At 27.6% G+C, this 21,225-nt stretch overlaps 2 protein-coding genes across 2 annotated transcripts; both read right to left on the reverse strand.

Moving 5' to 3' along the window:
- Positions 1–2,036: 2,036 nt before the first annotated feature.
- Positions 2,037–9,756, reverse strand: LOC111620967 (UPF0547 protein C16orf87 homolog). The gene is made up of 3 exons (XM_023362994.1): positions 9,563–9,756; positions 3,675–4,044; positions 2,037–3,066 (listed from the first exon to the last, which is right to left on the reverse strand). The coding sequence occupies exons 1-3, from the start codon at positions 9,611–9,613 to the stop codon at positions 2,954–2,956; spliced, it is 534 nt and encodes a 177-aa protein (XP_023218762.1). The 5' UTR covers positions 9,614–9,756; the 3' UTR covers positions 2,037–2,953.
- Positions 9,757–14,005: 4,249 nt separating this feature from the next.
- LOC111620946 (UPF0547 protein C16orf87 homolog) lies at positions 14,006–20,269 on the reverse strand. Its single transcript, XM_023362970.1, has 3 exons — positions 20,074–20,269; positions 14,189–14,555; positions 14,006–14,112 (listed from the first exon to the last, which is right to left on the reverse strand). The coding sequence occupies exons 1-3, from the start codon at positions 20,122–20,124 to the stop codon at positions 14,006–14,008; spliced, it is 525 nt and encodes a 174-aa protein (XP_023218738.1). The 5' UTR covers positions 20,125–20,269.
- Between the last annotated feature and the right edge of the window lie 956 nt (positions 20,270–21,225).

Consider the following 21,225-nt stretch of genomic DNA (forward strand, 5'->3'; position numbering starts at 1 on the left):
CCATGTTCAATGTATAATTTATAGCATTCTAACAGAGATTAAATGGAGATTGGCAGGATACACTGGGAGTTGTGAAATTAAACAGAAGACTGGAAAGATGGTGGGATTATCCTGACAGAATACTTTGGTAGTAGTGAATGACATTGTCAGAAGTAGCACTGGACAAGCCTATATCCCCTGCAGTGGATAATCATGGATAATGATGAAAAATATTTCAACAGATATTCTGATGTAAAACTATTATCATAATATACAAAAGTTTAGACAATCAGTTGTTCAAAATTATCAACTAACTGGCAATTAATTTACAATATCAAAAACCAGAACAATCATTTCTGAATATACATGAATACATATTAGATTATTATATTAAATTATTCTAGATACATAATGACTTATGTGACCTTTCAAATTTTGACAGTTAAGTATTTATGTATAATAAATGTCATGAATATCAGTTATGTAAATATTTATTATGCCAACATCTAGAACTGGTATTTGATAGAGAGCCAAGAGGTAAAAAATGTCAAACTTTTGAAACTGAGAAATCAATTATTCAGAATGAATATGGAAATTTTACTGAGCTGTTACAAAAACAATAGAAGATAAAATAAAAAATTATTTTGTCCTTAAACATGGAAATTAATATAAAATTTGGCAATTGACTAGTTAATATTATTTCAATTGAATCTCAAAATACAGTGGAACTCCATTTATCCAAATCCTGTTAATCCAGATTATAAAACACAATCCCTGTCTCAGAAAGACATACAGAAAACTTATAAATGCAAAAAATCAAACTCCTAATTACAATCTTGCCTGAGTGTAATAAGAATACACTTGTTTCCTATGAATTGGCATATGATGTTCATTGTTATGCATTCCAACTTTCCTATTGAATAAAAATTCTTTGCTTCTCATAGCAGTCAACATGTTAATTAATAAGTTTATTGTTTGTAATCATGCGAGTTATTATTCACTCAACACTCTAAAGCCTCTATTGTTTTGCTTGGTTTCACTCATTTTCAAACATTTGTGAAATAAAGTAAACACCACAGAAATGACATTTAAAGGAAAGAAAGTGGTTGTTATGTTGCAGAAGACTACAGAAATATAAAATAAAAAGTTTAAAAACTGTGTTATTTATGTTGTTAATGAATTTTCCAGATTTTTGGTCATCCAAATCAGACCAGGCTCCATTTGAGCTGGATAAATAGGGTTCCAACAAACAACGAAAATAAAAAATGTAATGTACAAATTGAACAGATTTTCTCCTCAAAAGTACAATGCATAAATAAATGGACTTTTAAGCCATTTGCCATCAGATGCACCAGTAGCAGAATGCTCTTCTAGATGAGTACAGCTGCAAAACAAGCAGTTCTCACTAATGAATAATAATGAGGAGGTGCCTTGTCTGTAAAATAAGCACCATAATTGCCTATCAACCCAAAAGTCATACTGGGGTTTCCATTAAGAGGTATACCATCTCTGTTTTCAAAAACTGAAATGTCAAATGTGATATATGAGTGTAATGTTGATGACAATGGCACAGAAGACGATACTACTAGATGTAACAGGACAATCTCTGTAATCATCTTAAAAGGAACATTGCCATAGACTTCAACCATGAACTTCATTACCATCAAATTATAAAATGAACATAGTAGTTGATCTCTCAGACAGAGGAAATTGGGATAAGATATAAATAAAACATGTTGTCAAAACAAATTTTTCTAAATTATTAATGTGGTTATTATTATATAAAAATAAATTTCTCAACAATTAGGAATAATCTTTCATATTTATTTGCTTTATTATGCTTATGTATATATTTAATTTTTTTATACATATCAAAATATTTGATTTAAATACATACAATAATAAATGTGAAAAATTTACGAATTCCACATACAGATCAATTCGTAAATATCGTACACATGATTTGAATCTGTCATCTTTAAAACATTTCGGCAAGATACATCCGTTTAATAGTAACTCTATCAACCTATGAAATGTCTTTTGGCATGTAGCCTGTACTTTTGATTGAACCACCACAAAATATGGCCAAATTTACGTTTACATACTGTAAATAATAGTAATAGCAATCCATAACTTATTAAACCAATTTTTGGCTACTTACATAATTATAAAATCTGATGACAGCTGTATGATTACCCAAAAATATTAATTATTAAAGCTTTTAATCAATTTAATAGGATGTGAATTATTAATTCAAAACTTATAATTAGTGTATTGTAAATTTAAAAAATTTTCATAGATCCTGAAGCCTCGATTAGACATTTAAGATGAAATAGCTCTTGACACCATTAATTCCATAAAATAGCATCAAATTATAAATGTTAAATATTGTAAACATAAGATTAATTCAAATTAATACTAACAAAGTTAAGTTTATTTGTTACAGAATTTGATTTTATTCAAGAATATTGCTAATTTTAATTTATTTGTTTAGCATTTTTCTTTAATTAGGAATGTAAATTTAGGAATTTTAAATCATTCTTTATGTCCAAATATCATAAATCTATCTAATTTATCTTATCTAAAGGTCCATTAAGATCTTTGTAAAATATCATCAACAACAATTGATTATTTTAATGTAGCATTATGGAATATCTTACATTCAACGTTATTCTTCCTAAATTTACTTAAAATCACAATATACACACGTATACGTATATACAGTGTACACATATATACAAATATATATATATACATGATTAAATCATAAGAATATTAGAAAAGATAACAATAAAATCTTTTTTTTTTTTTTTAATTTTCATTTTAAAGCAATTCAATTTACATTATTTAATTACTTTTTATATTGTCTTTGCAAATAGAAACTGATATAATAAAATTCCATAAAGCAGAAATGGTATATTATAAAATGCTCTAATTAAATTCATTTATTTTTAATTAAATAATATAAAACATGTCATACTTTAAATTGTTGAGCACAGAATTTTCTATTTATTTCTGCTAAAATGACAGAATATTGCAAAGCTTTCTCGGCAGATATATTAGCAAACATGTCTTCTTCTTTTTCCACTGAAATATATTATTTTATTATTAAATTAAAAGTGTAATTCATTTAGAAATAATTATAGTTTATTTGTTTACTTAATATAAAAACACTGTATATACAAAAATAATGAGATAGACTCTTTTACAGACTAAATTTATACCAAGAACACATAGATTGACTAATCTATGATATCAACGTATGTCTACAGATCTTTTTCTTTTGAAGGAAAATTTTTCACTTATCAAAATAAAGCTTTTAGTTTCATTCTTGCAATAATACAAGAATGAAACTAAAAGCTTTATTTTGGTGAAATGAAGAATGAAATAAAACTAAAATTGTCCGTCTTTATAATAGAAAATTTGACAACTACTTATTAATCTCTTTTTGTTCACATTAAAAAGCAATTTCTGCAATTACCACACCGGTAGAAACATCAATGTAAAATCTTTAGGAATTTTTAAGATTTCTATATTGCTTTTTATTGAAAGAATCAATAACTTTGTAGGCTACCAATTAATTCTATTATTGAGATTCAATTTAATAATAGTTAATAAATTCATACATTTATTTTTGAGCTCAAAAATTTTTTTAGAATTAATTTAAAAAACATGATTATTATTAATTTTATTACCTGATTTAATATCTCCCTTATCTAATCCTTTGGATCCTTTTGGTCTTCCTCTCTTTTTTGATGCAACAGTACCTCCTTCTTCGCTATTAGAGCCTTCGCCTTCCAAATCATTAGCGCTACTACTGGTACTGTTTCCAGTTCGTTGACGAGATTTCCTCTGAAACGACTTTAATTGATTTTCTATTTGTAATGCATTAAAATAATTAGGTCTTTCTCTTCTTATCCTTTCTGTTCTCCTTCTCTTTATTTCTCTGTCTCCTTCGCCACCTTCATCTGAACCGCGTCGTGCACCTATTTTATGAATACTGACGGCACGACGGGCGACAAAAAACACATGACCGCAGGGACAGGCCTTACATGCAACAGGAACCTGATGCAATAAATACAAATCAAATATTTCAAAGGCATTAGTTTCTGCCTACTTTCAAAGCATTTATCTTAATCTTTATAATATTCAATAAAACATGTCAATAAATTTAATAATTTGATAACTGTATTTTTCTTATTCTTTTAATTGACGCACATATAATTTCAATATCCTAACTTTTTATACTTTTAAAATAATGAAAAATAATTTATCTTAAAATTAATTATTCAACAAAGCTGAATAAATACAACATAAGTGAATTTTTGCCAATCCTTTTCATAAACTAAAGGAATGATAGAATATTGTTTTTCAGAAATGCAAACAATTCTTTTTGAACAATTATTATTTTTAAATAATTGTTCAAGTAGAATTGTGCTTGTTCTCTTTGAAGTGATTCAAATACAGTGGAATCTGTTTATTGTTATCATTTACATCATCATCTATTGCAAGTTCCAAAGCATATAGGTTAAAATACATTTATAAAACTGTTTATTCTAACTGGAGTAAGTAACAGTTATCATTATCTTTAGATAAACAGATATTTTTAAGAGTAATCAATTCCTAAAAATATCTAAATCCAGTTACAAAAACAATTTATTAACTGAACTAATATTTTTGACCTTGTTTAAAGGTCATCCTTAGAAACCTGAGGATGGCGTTTAAACAAACTTTGTACTTTTATACTTTGTGCATCCAGTTTTTGCAGTGATTAATGATATTTTTCACATTTTTAAACTATCTTTCTATCACTTTGTTAGCTGTATGAATATACAACTAACAAAGTGTGAACTATTATTATCTTAATAAGTGCCTTAAATGTTAAATGTTTATCATCTTAATCACTATTTGCTTGCACTACAATAGTTTACATATTTCTTGTTTTATATGTGAGATGATGGTAGGAAAGGTGAACTTAGATCTGGTATGCTAGAAATCTAAAGGCCTAAGCCTATTTATGTTGATGCTCTTAAAAGAAAAAATAAAATAAAATGTTTTATCAAGTTAAAACATAATATGCCATTTTTATATTAAGAACAGACACAAATTTAATACTTTGAATCATTTTTAAAACTTACCAAATTAATATCTATGAACAAATTTTCAATTACCATATTTTTGTACATAAACACAGATAAGCTGTGGGCTCTAAGAAATACATTTAAAAGGGAAGGTTATGTAACAAGTCAGATTAAAGAACAATTTTAAATTGCAATCACAAACTTGCACCTATAGGGCAATGGCACTATATATCTGATATGCCATTGCAAATTATACTCACAAAAATATGATTAAACTTTTAAAAATTAACTTATAATAAAGCAATTAAATTAAAATTACCATGTTTACTGAAATGTAAGACACTTTTCAGGTTTAATCATCTCTGAAAATAAGGTGCTTCTCGATTTCAAAGTAATATGTCATAATTAATAATCTCTAGAACCATGCATCTTATTTCTCTGTCACTAATTCTATGGCATCATTTTAATGATTTTATTACATTAGTATTCATAACAGAGAATATTTAAGAGGCTAACTTTGAACAATCTTGTTAGTCTATTACAGTAACATTGCAAGTACTATAATGAAAATCCTAGTAAAAGTTATGCGCTGGTTTTTCGAAAAATGTTGTATTTCTGACACTAAACAAACCTTAGTATGATTGCATAAATTGAATCCAATATGAACATTGAATCTAATGTTGATAAGCATAGATTTTAGTTTACTAAAACTACAACTACATGCCTATATAACAATTAAAACTAATACTCAGGAACATGACTAAAACAACATTAGGGTTGATTCAGAAAGTAAAGGGGTTTTCAAAAAAGTAAGTTATACATAATGATATATAACTTACATTACTTGAAATAAATACTGAAAATTTCTGTTGACATAAATTTGATTCAAGTTGTCTATTTCAGGTGAGCATGTAGAAATTACGGCGTCTCTTAGATTTAAGTCAATATGGTACTTCATTTTAAAACAATTTTAAATAATAATAGCTTATTAAAAATTATAACTTTAACAATATAACTAATTTATAAAACTAACTTTATTAATATTAATATACATCAATATAATATAAACAATAACCAAAAATGTAATTAATCAATTAAATCTAAAGTACCAGAATTTCACACTGCATTTAAACTAACTTTTAACTGATTAAATTACAGAATTTAATCAATTAAAATTCAACACAATATGGTGGCCTAAGTAACAAAAGATGACAGACTGTCTATAGGGCATATTCCATAATTTAATTAATATTTGTGAAAAATGATAGTTAAACTAAGTTATGAAAATGTACCTATCAATACATTAATAATTATATTATTCTGCCTTTTTATCAAGATATTCCATATCATTTATTAAATATGTATTCAGTATTACATAGCCTGTATATATACACACATACTTGTATATATATTTTAAACTAATAAAATACAAAACTTAAAGGATGCCAATTTCTAAATAAGTGATAGTAATACATGAGACTATTAACAAAAAAACAAAAAAAATTATTTTGAAAACAACCAGCATACCATTATGATTCCTATATGTCATTTATGATTAATCACATATATATAACCTATTTTTCAATTGTTAATTGTAAATACAATAAAAATTAATTACATTTAAGTACTTTTACTGATTTTGATTTTAATCAAACATGAGTTTAGTTTCATTTTCTCATTTATAATTTAAAACCTAAAAAACAGGTTAGATTATTACATCACCATTAATTAATATGCAAAGATAATCTATTAGCTTACTTCTAGGAATAAATATTAAACTTCTCGGCAAGTTAAAGAAAAAGAACAGTTTTTCACTTTTAAATGCCAATTCAAAGTTTATTCAAGCTGACTAACAGCCATTAATATCAGTAATATTGCTATTCTATGCATTTTGTGAGAAACACTGTCATATTACTAAATTTATCTGAATAATAAATTCCTTTTTAAATATAGTTTGATAATCAATAAGGCTAATTTTAATGATTGATTATTTCAATAACATTTAGTAATACAGAAATTTGACAAGGAAAGTTTCCATCTCATGCAACCTTCAAAAATCAGAACTTCATTTTTAATTAATTCAACCTTTAGAAATATCTAGAGAAAAATAAGATTAGAATGGCATTATTTAATTATTGATAATAAAATTGCGGATTTGACATTCCTAATTTATTTAACATTTTGATAAATTTTATATAAAATTTATCAAAATGTTTGTGCTATATAGCACAAACAATAAAAAATTGAAGATTATTATTGAAATAATAATAAATAAAAATTGATGACTTTAAATAGTCTTTGAACAGTTTAAAAGCCTAAAACTTGTAGTTTAGATAAACATCAGTAGCGTGCGGTGACATTTGATGATAGGGAAGCCATGCTGGCCCCAGATAGAATCATTGGAAGCATTGTACGATATTTTGGTGCCGAGCTAAACCACGTGAAGGTGGTGGTCTGTAAAGCACATGTGCGAATGCCTGTAATCTGGCTGCTTTACACGATTCACATATTTTTGCCACGGAAGCTATCCCGTATTCGACAATACAGCGCTTCCATTGGAAATATGCATGTACGAATTTATATTCAAATATACAATAGTAATCTTATCATTGTTTTTCACATGTATATAAATTTGTAATAAGATATATAATGCAGTTATAAGGAAATATTAATTTTAATTAATTCAAAGTATGTTAAAATGTGAAAATAATTGCACAATACGTATTTATATTTTAGAAAATACAAGGAAAGTAGTGCTTTCACAGCTTCCACGGATGGCATGCCACTGATAAATATAAAGAAAATTTGGAAAAAATCAAATCAAACCCATAATCATTATATAGGTATTGTTGAATAAAAGCAGTTACAGTATATGTATGAAAATATATTATAATTCTCAAGTTACATATCAAAAAATAAAAAATTGGATCATAGGTTAAATGCAAGATAACAAAATTAGAAATAATTGTTTATATTTTAAAAATGTGTCCTATATTAGCTAATGGATTTTTATAACATTTTTATTATCTATCTCAATTCAAAATTTAATGCAATTCTCTGCATAATATGCAATGAAACCTATTTATAATACATTCTAATAGTACTGTTTATTATAAATAGAAAAATTTTAGACAGCAACTGATTGAATTCAAATGCAGTGCTACACACTGCATTTGATGATACAGCAACCACGTCCTCTACATTATGATTGAATTCATTTTATTCATGCTTTGTCCAGAGCAAAATACAATATATCAGATTTATATCACCCATTTTCAGAAATTTAATTAATTTCCTGACAACAAACAGCAAAACCCAAAAGAAATTGAGGTAAATCCAATTTATTTTTTTAATCCAGGTGTTTTGATCAAAATCCGGACTACCGAAGATCTTTCATATAATCTGATTTAACCGATTCATTAAAATATAAAAAAATTTAAAATAAAAAGAAACTGATAAAATTTTCATTATATAAAATGGAAGAAAAACAAAATAAATTATAACTATATTACAGTTTGTTTTCAAATATAAGTATAGAACAACATTACAACTAAACGACGACAGACACCGGCCAGACGGCCGAACGGTTTGGGTGGCAGCCCACCGATCTGCGGGACTGAATCCAGGCGAGTCAAAACTCCAGGAATTTTTCGAGAGGCATCCATCCGGATACGTCAGGCCCAGGCCAGGCAAAACCCACAATGGGCTCAATAAAAGCCTTTCTTAGTTCCCACAGGTCAAAAAGTTTAAAAAACAAAACAAAAGAAATTGGCAGACACTTATAGACCTTGAATAGTTATAACCAAACAACTACCAAATCCTTTCACGCACGACAATTTTTTAATCCAATTATTTTTTACTAAATGTTCATTAAAACACAGCTACTTAAAGAACACATTGATCTTTTAAAAAGTTAATAAATAACTTAATATTTAAAAAATGTGGAAATTTTATAATTATGCAAATTATATATTGTCTTGTAGTAGTAGTAGTACTTTATTATGGGTAATTTATATGTACAGTACAGTAGATGTATTTATATACAAATTTCCTACTCATTTTATATAATGGAAAATTTGAAAATTTAATAAAATATAACTTTAATTTTGAAATTTATTATTATTTCGCTTGATTTAATCACGGAAGTAATTGCAATTATGGAATTCCTTTAGGGAAACAGCTCAATGATCATCACGACGCTACATCATCATCATCATCATAAGATGATAATTAATTACCGTGTATTGAAATTAAAAGAAATATTTATAACGATTTAATAATACATCTTTAATTAAAACAAAAAAAATTTCATTCCAAATATCACTTAGTTAACTACTTTTCCTTTTATGGCTGTCACATACACTTATTTTTGACATTTTGTCTTAAAAGTAAGGCGATTGGCCATATTCAAATTAATCGAATTTCTCTAAGCCAATGGGAAGACTTAATATAAAATAGTTATCGGGATGACAGTTAATGAGAAATTAATCAACGAAACTCACCTGCTGTTTACACTTGGGACATGGCTTTGTCACCATCTTATTCTTTGGCATTTCGAATTATAAATTCATTATATTCCACTATAAAACAATATACGATATTATTTTAATAAGATAAAAGTAAATAACTGTGACCTCACCAAATGACATCATACGAGGAATTGATGCCAAATTGATTATTAACAAATACTTTGGGCTATTTTCGTTCACGTGACAAATGACTTCATTATTTAATTGTTCGCATTTTTTCTTACTACACTTAATCGACACTACTTTTAAATAAATAGAGATTTAAATGAAGTTTTTACTTTATTAATAAATAAAATTTCTTAGAAATTAAATTTTTCAAATAAATTCATTATTAAATTTATCGTTTAATTAATTAATTTTTTTTTGTATTAAAGTGGAATTTCCGGTTTAATCTATTAAGACATAATTAAATTTTATTTTCGTTTTGTTAATTTTTTTACGATTTATTATTTAAATATAATATTAATTTATATTGTAAATAAAAGTTTTCGTGAAAAATATTTTTCAAGCTAAGATGATGGTATGTGCAATATGTTTTATATTTATATAGAGAAAGACCGGTTGCTCTATATATATAAATATAAAACATGGTTCAAAATGGTATAAAACACGTGCTCTGGTTCTAAGTTACTTAAAGTATTTCCCACGTTAATCGAAACGCGAAGCCTAAACTGTGGCATCATCGCTCGAGGCCCTAAACTGTAATTTATGTGCAAATGACTGATTGGTGTACGTAAAAGAATATAGAAGTTTGAATTCGTTATACAGTAGACCCCCTATAACACTGTAGATAATTCCGTGTTATATGAATTCCGTGTTGTACGAATCACTTAGATTTTACAAATACGTGTGCCGGGCTGTGAACGGCTCACGTATTTGTAAAATCTAAGTGACTCGTACAACATGGAATTCTTATAACACGGAATTATCTAGTGTTATAGGGGGTCTACGTAGTATCACTTGCATTAGGTGTGCAAAGTTGGTTATAGGCTAGAAGGTGAGAGCGAGGAAAACAGTTTTAGTTGTTTGTACGAGATTGGTTAAATGATATTGTGCTGACCGTTGGATTGGTTGCCATGGGCTCGATGACAGGACTTATTTCGCACGACCTCCAATATAATCCGATCTCACCCCCTGTGATTTTTAGGGGATTCTGTAAAAGACCGAATATACGTGCCCCCGAAGCCTACTAACCTGTCCGAGTTGAGACATAGGATTGAAAAAGCTGTTGTTACCATCACCCAAGAAATGCTGGTTAAGAATTAGCCTACAGGGTGGATGTGTGTCGCGTGACAAACGGAGCTCACATTGAACACGTATAAGGTAAACTGGAGATGTTACTCTTTCTTTTCACGTTTGGTTTGTTATTCTTCGTTAACTTTAAAGTGTAATTAAACACTTTTAAAACTGCTATATTCTTTTATGTACACCCTGTATATATTTAAATTAGGATTTACATACTTCTGTATATTTTCGTGTGTATTCGTTCGAAGGATGGTTAATTTAATATGATACGATGTAAGGTAGGGGAGTCCATCAAGTTTAAACTATTATTTGTATGAAGCAACGAAATTGCTATTTTTCATAACGTAAACATTTATCTTTAAATTTAATTAGATTCTATAAAAAGTTACATGACCAATTTTAGAACAGCGTTTTTCAATCTTTTCTTTTTAATAATGGCACCCAAACTCGGTAATTTCTTCTTGCAACACTCCTACTTCTTTGTAATGCGTATTAAATTACTTGTACAATTAGTTTTAATTGTATACAGTATTTTCAATAAAATCATTATAAAAATGTTAAATAATACATTATTTTAATTACATACGAATATACAATAACTTTTAGTACACGTGGTATTGCTCATTAGTTTATTTCGTGGCACTCCTGAAGTGTCATTGCGGCACACCGTTGAAAATCGCGATCCTAGGAGATAGAGATCGAATTCAAACCATATTCCTCATAAAGACAATAATAACCGAACATTTGGAGAAATGGAAGGAAGAAAAAGTCAATTAGCTGACAGATTGGGGTCAAAATCTGATATATAAAGAAGTTTGTTATTTAGTTTGTACTTTATACATTTCGACAAGATTTGAACAAATGCAATGAAACTTTTCAGGAACCATCCCGTCATCCGAGAAAAGGTCAACCACTACTTTTGGTCCAATTAACTTCAACCCCTCTCTCGCAACAAGCCTTATTTCTATCCAACCAGCGGAATGGTGCATTCGAATAAGAAAAAATCCAGAAACGAGTTGCGTAACTTTCTCGGCAACAACATTCGAGACTGCGTGTGTCGCCATCTGTTATGATATTTTATTTTAAAAACTTTTTATATTTTTAATTATTATAAATGGCAAAAAGTTTAATTTTGAGGATAAAGACGAGTTTTATGTGGGTAGGACCGTTTGGATCGGATAAAAAAAGATTAAAGATGGCGTCTCCATGGTTAAAGGCAAGCTTATAGCTGAGAGCAAAGAAATATGTTTAACAGACTTATAAATGGTAAGTAAAAACATTATTACTAAAATATCCGATAAACTAAGATTTAAAAAAAAAGAAAAAAATATGTATTAAGAGACAATTTTGTGAGATTGTACGACAAGAATGCGTGGCGTAAGCTCCCCCATTTTGCCGTTTTGTGAGCAATTTCATTCACAGAACAAATGCGATTCGATCCTACTTGTATAGTTTCCGCCAACTAAAACACACGACAAAGACTGATCCGATCTTACTTTTCGTTTGGGATCGATCCCTCTGAGACGAAAAGTATACGCACCCCTATTCTAGTCGATACTAGATAACGTTTGTATACGTGGATAGAGATCGATCAGATCGCTACAGTTCGTTTTTTAGGGGAGACAAGGGACTAGGAGGAGTGGGATAAGTATTTTAATACAAATTCTGTGACTTTGTTATCCTTTTATGAACTGTCTCATTCTCCCATTTACTGTCCCACTTTTCCCTTTTATTAGAGAGGAGTGGGACACTCGTCACAGCATACAAAACTTATAATTTTTCTACCAAATGTTAGCATTGAAACTTCCAATACTTTTCAGGGGACAGGGATGGTTCAAACTAACAAGCTAAAAAAGAAAGATTCGAGATTTTTCTTTGCTTATGTTTATGGCATACTTTTCCCAAAAGTCCCATTCCTCCCACTCTTCCCTTATACGGGGATCAATAGTTTCGGATCAATGATTTTAAATGTATATGTATCCGAGGCGTTTGTTTAGCACATACTAAATGCTTTACGAATTATTACAGTAAAACCTGTCCGAAACGAAGTCCGAATAAAGAAAAACTGTCTAAACGGAAAAACTTGTTCGGAACGAAGCGATTTTCTATGTTAAAAAAGAACCCGTTCGAAAAGGAAAAAATATTCGATATCGTGCGATTCCAGTTTACACAGGTTTTACTGTTTTACAATTTTAAATTTTCAAAATTTTTTAAATAAAAATGTCTTTAACAATAAAATTTTTATATGCTTTTTACATTTCTTGAAAATACGATTTATTTTATTTAANATTGAATATGTGCTGTATTTTTTCTGTAAATAACATTTTATATATTATGCAATCATATGTTTGTGTTTGTTTCTGATACTTAAGAAATAACTTTTACCACATATGCCAATTTCACTGAAAATTTTGCATTCAGAATTAACTATTGTATTAAAGTTGAAAAATTATGAAAATCACAAATATTTTCAGATCAAATAATCTGTAGTGGATATAACTCAAATTTAAATCAGGCTTTAAAAGTTTTAAACTGAAAATTTTTCAAATTTCTTGTTTAAAATGTTAAAAATGTTAATTTAGTTTCAAAAGTTAATTTAAATTTGAATTGCAAACACCTGAAGTTCATTTTTTTTAACCCAATAAAGTATTATATTTCTGAAAATTTGTTAAAAACTTCTTAAATTAATTTGATTATATTAAATCTATTCTTAGAAGTAATGTTTTTAAGATATATTCTTTTCCTTTATTTTTTTTCAAAAATTATTATATATCAATTTATATAAGTGATTTTGGATTTTTAAAACTTCTTTTCAAAAATATTTGTTTAGTATGATTTTATAACATTTTGAACTTTATTTCTGTAGTAATATGCAATCTTTTGAATTATTAGAAATTTTATATAAAGCTATTCTTTGAGGACATTTTTTCTGTATTATTTCTTCTTTGTTTTTAGTTATTAATAACTAATCAATTGTTATTATTTAATTTTGATCAGGTTATAAAATGCATTTCTATATTTTAATTTCACATGATAGTTAATTTAGGAATGTTGTTTTAACTGTTCTTATAAATATTGTATTAGTGAATAAGGTTTATTTACTATGAATTTTATAAGTGAAGAATTATCCTGTTATTTTAAACTGGTTTATCTAATAAAATTTTTTTGTAATTACAGCATATGCATTTGCCGAGTTGATAGACAATTCATTAGGAGCAACAGTGCATAACACTGGAAATCGCCATATTGAATTAAGATTGGTAAGAGATTGTTATGAGCTAAAAGAATAATGAAGTATTTTTGAAATAACTGTTTGTGTTAATTTTATGAGATTATTATTAATTTTATTAAGACATTTAATATCTCCCTTATCTAATCCTTTGGATCCTTTTGGTCTTCCTCTCTTTTTTGATGCAACAGTACCTCCTTCTTCGCTATTAGAGCCTTCGCCTTCCAAATCATTAGCGCTACTACTGGTACTGTTTCCAGTTCGTTGACGAGATTTCCTCTGAAACGACTTTAATTGATTTTCTATTTGTAATGCATTAAAATAATTAGGTCTTTCTCTTCTTATCCTTTCTGTTCTCCTTCTCTTTATTTCTCTGTCTCCTTCGCCACCTTCATCTGAACCGCGTCGTGCACCTATTTTATGAATACTGACGGCACGACGGGCGACAAAAAACACATGACCGCAGGGACAGGCCTTACATGCAACAGGAACCTGATGCAATAAATACAAATCAAATATTTCAAAGGCATTAGTTTCTGCCTACTTTCAAAGCATTTATCTTAATCTTTATAATATTCAATAAAACATGTCAATAAATTTAATAATTTGATAACTGTATTTTTCTTATTCTTTTAATTGACGCACATATAATTTCAATATCCTAACTTTTTATACTTTTAAAATAATGAAAAATAATTTATCTTAAAATTAATTATTCAACAAAGCTGAATAAATACAACATAAGTGAATTTTTGCCAATCCTTTTCATAAACTAAAGGAATGATAGAATATTGTTTTTCAGAAATGCAAACAATTCTTTTTGAACAATTATTATTTTTAAATAATTGTTCAAGTAGAATTGTGCTTGTTCTCTTTGAAGTGATTCAAATACAGTGGAATCTGTTTATTGTTATCATTTACATCATCATCTATTGCAAGTTCCAAAGCATATAGGTTAAAATACATTTATAAAACTGTTTATTCTAACTGGAGTAAGTAACAGTTATCATTATCTTTAGATAAACAGATATTTTTAAGAGTAATCAATTCCTAAAAATATCTAAATCCAGTTACAAAAACAATTTATTAACTGAACTAATATTTTTGACCTTGTTTAAAGGTCATCCTTAGAAACCTGAGGATGGCGTTTAAACAAACTTTGTACTTTTATACTTTGTGCATCCAGTTTTTGCAGTGATTAATGATATTTTTCACATTTTTAAACTATCTTTCTATCACTTTGTTAGCTGTATGAATATACAACTAACAAAGTGTGAACTATTATTATCTTAATAAGTGCCTTAAATGTTAAATGTTTATCATCTTAATCACTATTTGCTTGCACTACAATAGTTTACATATTTCTTGTTTTATATGTGAGATGATGGTAGGAAAGGTGAACTTAGATCTGGTATGCTAGAAATCTAAAGGCCTAAGCCTATTTATGTTGATGCTCTTAAAAGAAAAAATAAAATAAAATGTTTTATCAAGTTAAAACATAATATGCCATTTTTATATTAAGAACAGACACAAATTTAATACTTTGAATCATTTTTAAAACTTACCAAATTAATATCTATGAACAAATTTTCAATTACCATATTTTTGTACATAAACACAGATAAGCTGTGGGCTCTAAGAAATACATTTAAAAGGGAAGGTTATGTAACAAGTCAGATTAAAGAACAATTTTAAATTGCAATCACAAACTTGCACCTATAGGGCAATGGCACTATATATCTGATATGCCATTGCAAATTATACTCACAAAAATATGATTAAACTTTTAAAAATTAACTTATAATAAAGCAATTAAATTAAAATTACCATGTTTACTGAAATGTAAGACACTTTTCAGGTTTAATCATCTCTGAAAATAAGGTGCTTCTCGATTTCAAAGTAATATGTCATAATTAATAATCTCTAGAACCATGCATCTTATTTCTCTGTCACTAATTCTATGGCATCATTTTAATGATTTTATTACATTAGTATTCATAACAGAGAATATTTAAGAGGCTAACTTTGAACAATCTTGTTAGTCTATTACAGTAACATTGCAAGTACTATAATGAAAATCCTAGTAAAAGTTATGCGCTGGTTTTTCGAAAAATGTTGTATTTCTGACACTAAACAAACCTTAGTATGATTGCATAAATTGAATCCAATATGAACATTGAATCTAATGTTGATAAGCATAGATTTTAGTTTACTAAAACTACAACTACATGCCTATATAACAATTAAAACTAATACTCAGGAACATGACTAAAACAACATTAGGGTTGATTCAGAAAGTAAAGGGGTTTTCAAAAAAGTAAGTTATACATAATGATATATAACTTACATTACTTGAAATAAATACTGAAAATTTCTGTTGACATAAATTTGATTCAAGTTGTCTATTTCAGGTGAGCATGTAGAAATTACGGCGTCTCTTAGATTTAAGTCAATATGGTACTTCATTTTAAAACAATTTTAAATAATAATAGCTTATTAAAAATTATAACTTTAACAATATAACTAATTTATAAAACTAACTTTATTAATATTAATATACATCAATATAATATAAACAATAACCAAAAATGTAATTAATCAATTAAATCTAAAGTACCAGAATTTCACACTGCATTTAAACTAACTTTTAACTGATTAAATTACAGAATTTAATCAATTAAAATTCAACACAATATGGTGGCCTAAGTAACAAAAGATGACAGACTGTCTATAGGGCATATTCCATAATTTAATTAATATTTGTGAAAAATGATAGTTAAACTAAGTTATGAAAATGTACCTATCAATACATTAATAATTATATTATTCTGCCTTTTTATCAAGATATTCCATATCATTTATTAAATATGTATTCAGTATTACATAGCCTGTATATATACACACATACTTGTATATATATTTTAAACTAATAAAATACAAAACTTAAAGGATGCCAATTTCTAAATAAGTGATAGTAATACATGAGACTATTAACAAAAAAACAAAAAAAATTATTTTGAAAACAACCAGCATACCATTATGATTCCTATACGTCATTTATGATTAATCACATATATATAACCTATTTTTCAATTGTTAATTGTAAATACAATAAAAATTAATTACATTTAAGTACTTTTACTGATTTTGATTTTAATCAAACATGAGTTTAGTTTCATTTTCTCATTTATAATTTAAAACCTAAAAAACAGGTTAGATTATTACATCACCATTAATTAATATGCAAAGATAATCTATTAGCTTACTTCTAGGAATAAATATTAAACTTCTCGGCAAGTTAAAGAAAAAGAACAGTTTTTCACTTTTAAATGCCAATTCAAAGTTTATTCAAGCTGACTAACAGCCATTAATATCAGTAATATTGCTATTCTATGCATTTTGTGAGAAACACTGTCATATTACTAAATTTATCTGAATAATAAATTCCTTTTTAAATATAGTTTGATAATCAATAAGGCTAATTTTAATGATTGATTATTTCAATAACATTTAGTAATACAGAAATTTGACAAGGAAAGTTTCCATCTCATGCAACCTTCAAAAATCAGAACTTCATTTTTAATTAATTCAACCTTTAGAAATATCTAGAGAAAAATAAGATTAGAATGGCATTATTTAATTATTGATAATAAAATTGCGGATTTGACATTCCTAATTTATTTAACATTTTGATAAATTTTATATAAAATTTATCAAAATGTTTGTGCTATATAGCACAAACAATAAAAAATTGAAGATTATTATTGAAATAATAATAAATAAAAATTGATGACTTTAAATAGTCTTTGAACAGTTTAAAAGCCTAAAACTTGTAGTTTAGATAAACATCAGTAGCGTGCGGTGACATTTGATGATAGGGAAGCCATGCTGGCCCCAGATAGAATCATTGGAAGCATTGTACGATATTTTGGTGCCGAGCTAAACCACGTGAAGGTGGTGGTCTGTAAAGCACATGTGCGAATGCCTGTAATCTGGCTGCTTTACACGATTCACATATTTTTGCCACGGAAGCTATCCCGTATTCGACAATACAGCGCTTCCATTGGAAATATGCATGTACGAATTTATATTCAAATATACAATAGTAATCTTATCATTGTTTTTCACATGTATATAAATTTGTAATAAGATATATAATGCAGTTATAAGGAAATATTAATTTTAATTAATTCAAAGTATGTTAAAATGTGAAAATAATTGCACAATACGTATTTATATTTTAGAAAATACAAGGAAAGTAGTGCTTTCACAGCTTCCACGGATGGCATGCCACTGATAAATATAAAGAAAATTTGGAAAAAATCAAATCAAACCCATAATCATTATATAGGTATTGTTGAATAAAAGCAGTTACAGTATATGTATGAAAATATATTATAATTCTCAAGTTACATATCAAAAAATAAAAAATTGGATCATAGGTTAAATGCAAGATAACAAAATTAGAAATAATTGTTTATATTTTAAAAATGTGTCCTATATTAGCTAATGGATTTTTATAACATTTTTATTATCTATCTCAATTCAAAATTTAATGCAATTCTCTGCATAATATGCAATGAAACCTATTTATAATACATTCTAATAGTACTGTTTATTATAAATAGAAAAATTTTAGACAGCAACTGATTGAATTCAAATGCAGTGCTACACACTGCATTTGATGATACAGCAACCACGTCCTCTACATTATGATTGAATTCATTTTATTCATGCTTTGTCCAGAGCAAAATACAATATATCAGATTTATATCACCCATTTTCAGAAATTTAATTAATTTCCTGACAACAAACAGCAAAACCCAAAAGAAATTGAGGTAAATCCAATTTATTTTTTTAATCCAGGTGTTTTGATCAAAATCCGGACTACCGAAGATCTTTCATATAATCTGATTTAACCGATTCATTAAAATATAAAAAAATTTAAAATAAAAAGAAACTGATAAAATTTTCATTATATAAAATGGAAGAAAAACAAAATAAATTATAACTATATTACAGTTTGTTTTCAAATATAAGTATAGAACAACATTACAACTAAACGACGACAGACACCGGCCAGACGGCCGAACGGTTTGGGTGGCAGCCCACCGATCTGCGGGACTGAATCCAGGCGAGTCAAAACTCCAGGAATTTTTCGAGAGGCATCCATCCGGATACGTCAGGCCCAGGCCAGGCAAAACCCACAATGGGCTCAATAAAAGCCTTTCTTAGTTCCCACAGGTCAAAAAGTTTAAAAAACAAAACAAAAGAAATTGGCAGACACTTATAGACCTTGAATAGTTATAACCAAACAACTACCAAATCCTTTCACGCACGACAATTTTTTAATCCAATTATTTTTTACTAAATGTTCATTAAAACACAGCTACTTAAAGAACACATTGATCTTTTAAAAAGTTAATAAATAACTTAATATTTAAAAAATGTGGAAATTTTATAATTATGCAAATTATATATTGTCTTGTAGTAGTAGTAGTACTTTATTATGGGTAATTTATATGTACAGTACAGTAGATGTATTTATATACAAATTTCCTACTCATTTTATATAATGGAAAATTTGAAAATTTAATAAAATATAACTTTAATTTTGAAATTTATTATTATTTCGCTTGATTTAATCACGGAAGTAATTGCAATTATGGAATTCCTTTAGGGAAACAGCTCAATGATCATCACGACGCTACATCATCATCATCATCATAAGATGATAATTAATTACCGTGTATTGAAATTAAAAGAAATATTTATAACGATTTAATAATACATCTTTAATTAAAACAAAAAAAATTTCATTCCAAATATCACTTAGTTAACTACTTTTCCTTTTATGGCTGTCACATACACTTATTTTTGACATTTTGTCTTAAAAGTAAGGCGATTGGCCATATTCAAATTAATCGAATTTCTCTAAGCCAATGGGAAGACTTAATATAAAATAGTTATCGGGATGACAGTTAATGAGAAATTAATCAACGAAACTCACCTGCTGTTTACACTTGGGACATGGCTTTGTCACCATCTTATTCTTTGGCATTTCGAATTATAAATTCATTATATTCCACTATAAAACAATATACGATATTATTTTAATAAGATAAAAGTAAATAACTGTGACCTCACCAAATGACATCATACGAGGAATTGATGCCAAATTGATTATTAACAAATACTTTGGGCTATTTTCGTTCACGTGACAAATGACTTCATTATTTAATTGTTCGCATTTTTTCTTACTACACTTAATCGACACTACTTTTAAATAAATAGAGATTTAAATGAAGTTTTTACTTTATTAATAAATAAAATTTCTTAGAAATTAAATTTTTCAAATAAATTCATTATTAAATTTATCGTTTAATTAATTAATTTTTTTTTGTATTAAAGTGGAATTTCCGGTTTAATCTATTAAGACATAATTAAATTTTATTTTCGTTTTGTTAATTTTTTTACGATTTATTATTTAAATATAATATTAATTTATATTGTAAATAAAAGTTTTCGTGAAAAATATTTTTCAAGCTAAGATGATGGTATGTGCAATATGTTTTATATTTATATAGAGAAAGACCGGTTGCTCTATATATATAAATATAAAACATGGTTCAAAATGGTATAAAACACGTGCTCTGGTTCTAAGTTACTTAAAGTATTTCCCACGTTAATCGAAACGCGAAGCCTAAACTGTGGCATCATCGCTCGAGGCCCTAAACTGTAATTTATGTGCAAATGACTGATTGGTGTACGTAAAAGAATATAGAAGTTTGAATTCGTTATACAGTAGACCCCCTATAACACTGTAGATAATTCCGTGTTATATGAATTCCGTGTTGTACGAATCACTTAGATTTTACAAATACGTGTGCCGGGCTGTGAACGGCTCACGTATTTGTAAAATCTAAGTGACTCGTACAACATGGAATTCTTATAACACGGAATTATCTAGTGTTATAGGGGGTCTACGTAGTATCACTTGCATTAGGTGTGCAAAGTTGGTTATAGGCTAGAAGGTGAGAGCGAGGAAAACAGTTTTAGTTGTTTGTACGAGATTGGTTAAATGATATTGTGCTGACCGTTGGATTGGTTGCCATGGGCTCGATGACAGGACTTATTTCGCACGACCTCCAATATAATCCGA

This window comes from Centruroides sculpturatus, unplaced genomic scaffold (assembly GCF_000671375.1).
Source record: "Centruroides sculpturatus isolate CEXI.00-Female unplaced genomic scaffold, Cexi_2.0 scaffold252, whole genome shotgun sequence".
NCBI classification, from domain to species: Eukaryota; Metazoa; Arthropoda; class Arachnida; order Scorpiones; family Buthidae; genus Centruroides; species Centruroides sculpturatus.

What these genes read in the sequence shown, in the direction of transcription:
- LOC111620946 (XM_023362970.1), bottom strand. Translation starts at nt 20,124, where the DNA reads ATGCCAAAGAATAAGATGGTGACAAAGCCATGTCCCAAGTGTAAACAG. An exon ending in GTCCCAAGTGTAAACAGCAG is followed by an intron (nt 14,556 to 20,073) that starts GTGAGTTTCGTT and finishes TTATTGCATCAG; the next exon opens with GTTCCTGTTGCATGTAAGGC. An exon ending in AGATAAGGGAGATATTAAAT is followed by an intron (nt 14,113 to 14,188) that starts GTCTTAATAAAA and finishes TTATTCTTTTAG; the next exon opens with CTCATAACAATCTCTTACCA.
- LOC111620967 (XM_023362994.1), bottom strand. Translation starts at nt 9,613, where the DNA reads ATGCCAAAGAATAAGATGGTGACAAAGCCATGTCCCAAGTGTAAACAG. An exon ending in GTCCCAAGTGTAAACAGCAG is followed by an intron (nt 4,045 to 9,562) that starts GTGAGTTTCGTT and finishes TTATTGCATCAG; the next exon opens with GTTCCTGTTGCATGTAAGGC. An exon ending in TAAGGGAGATATTAAATCAG is followed by an intron (nt 3,067 to 3,674) that starts GTAATAAAATTA and finishes AATATATTTCAG; the next exon opens with TGGAAAAAGAAGAAGACATG.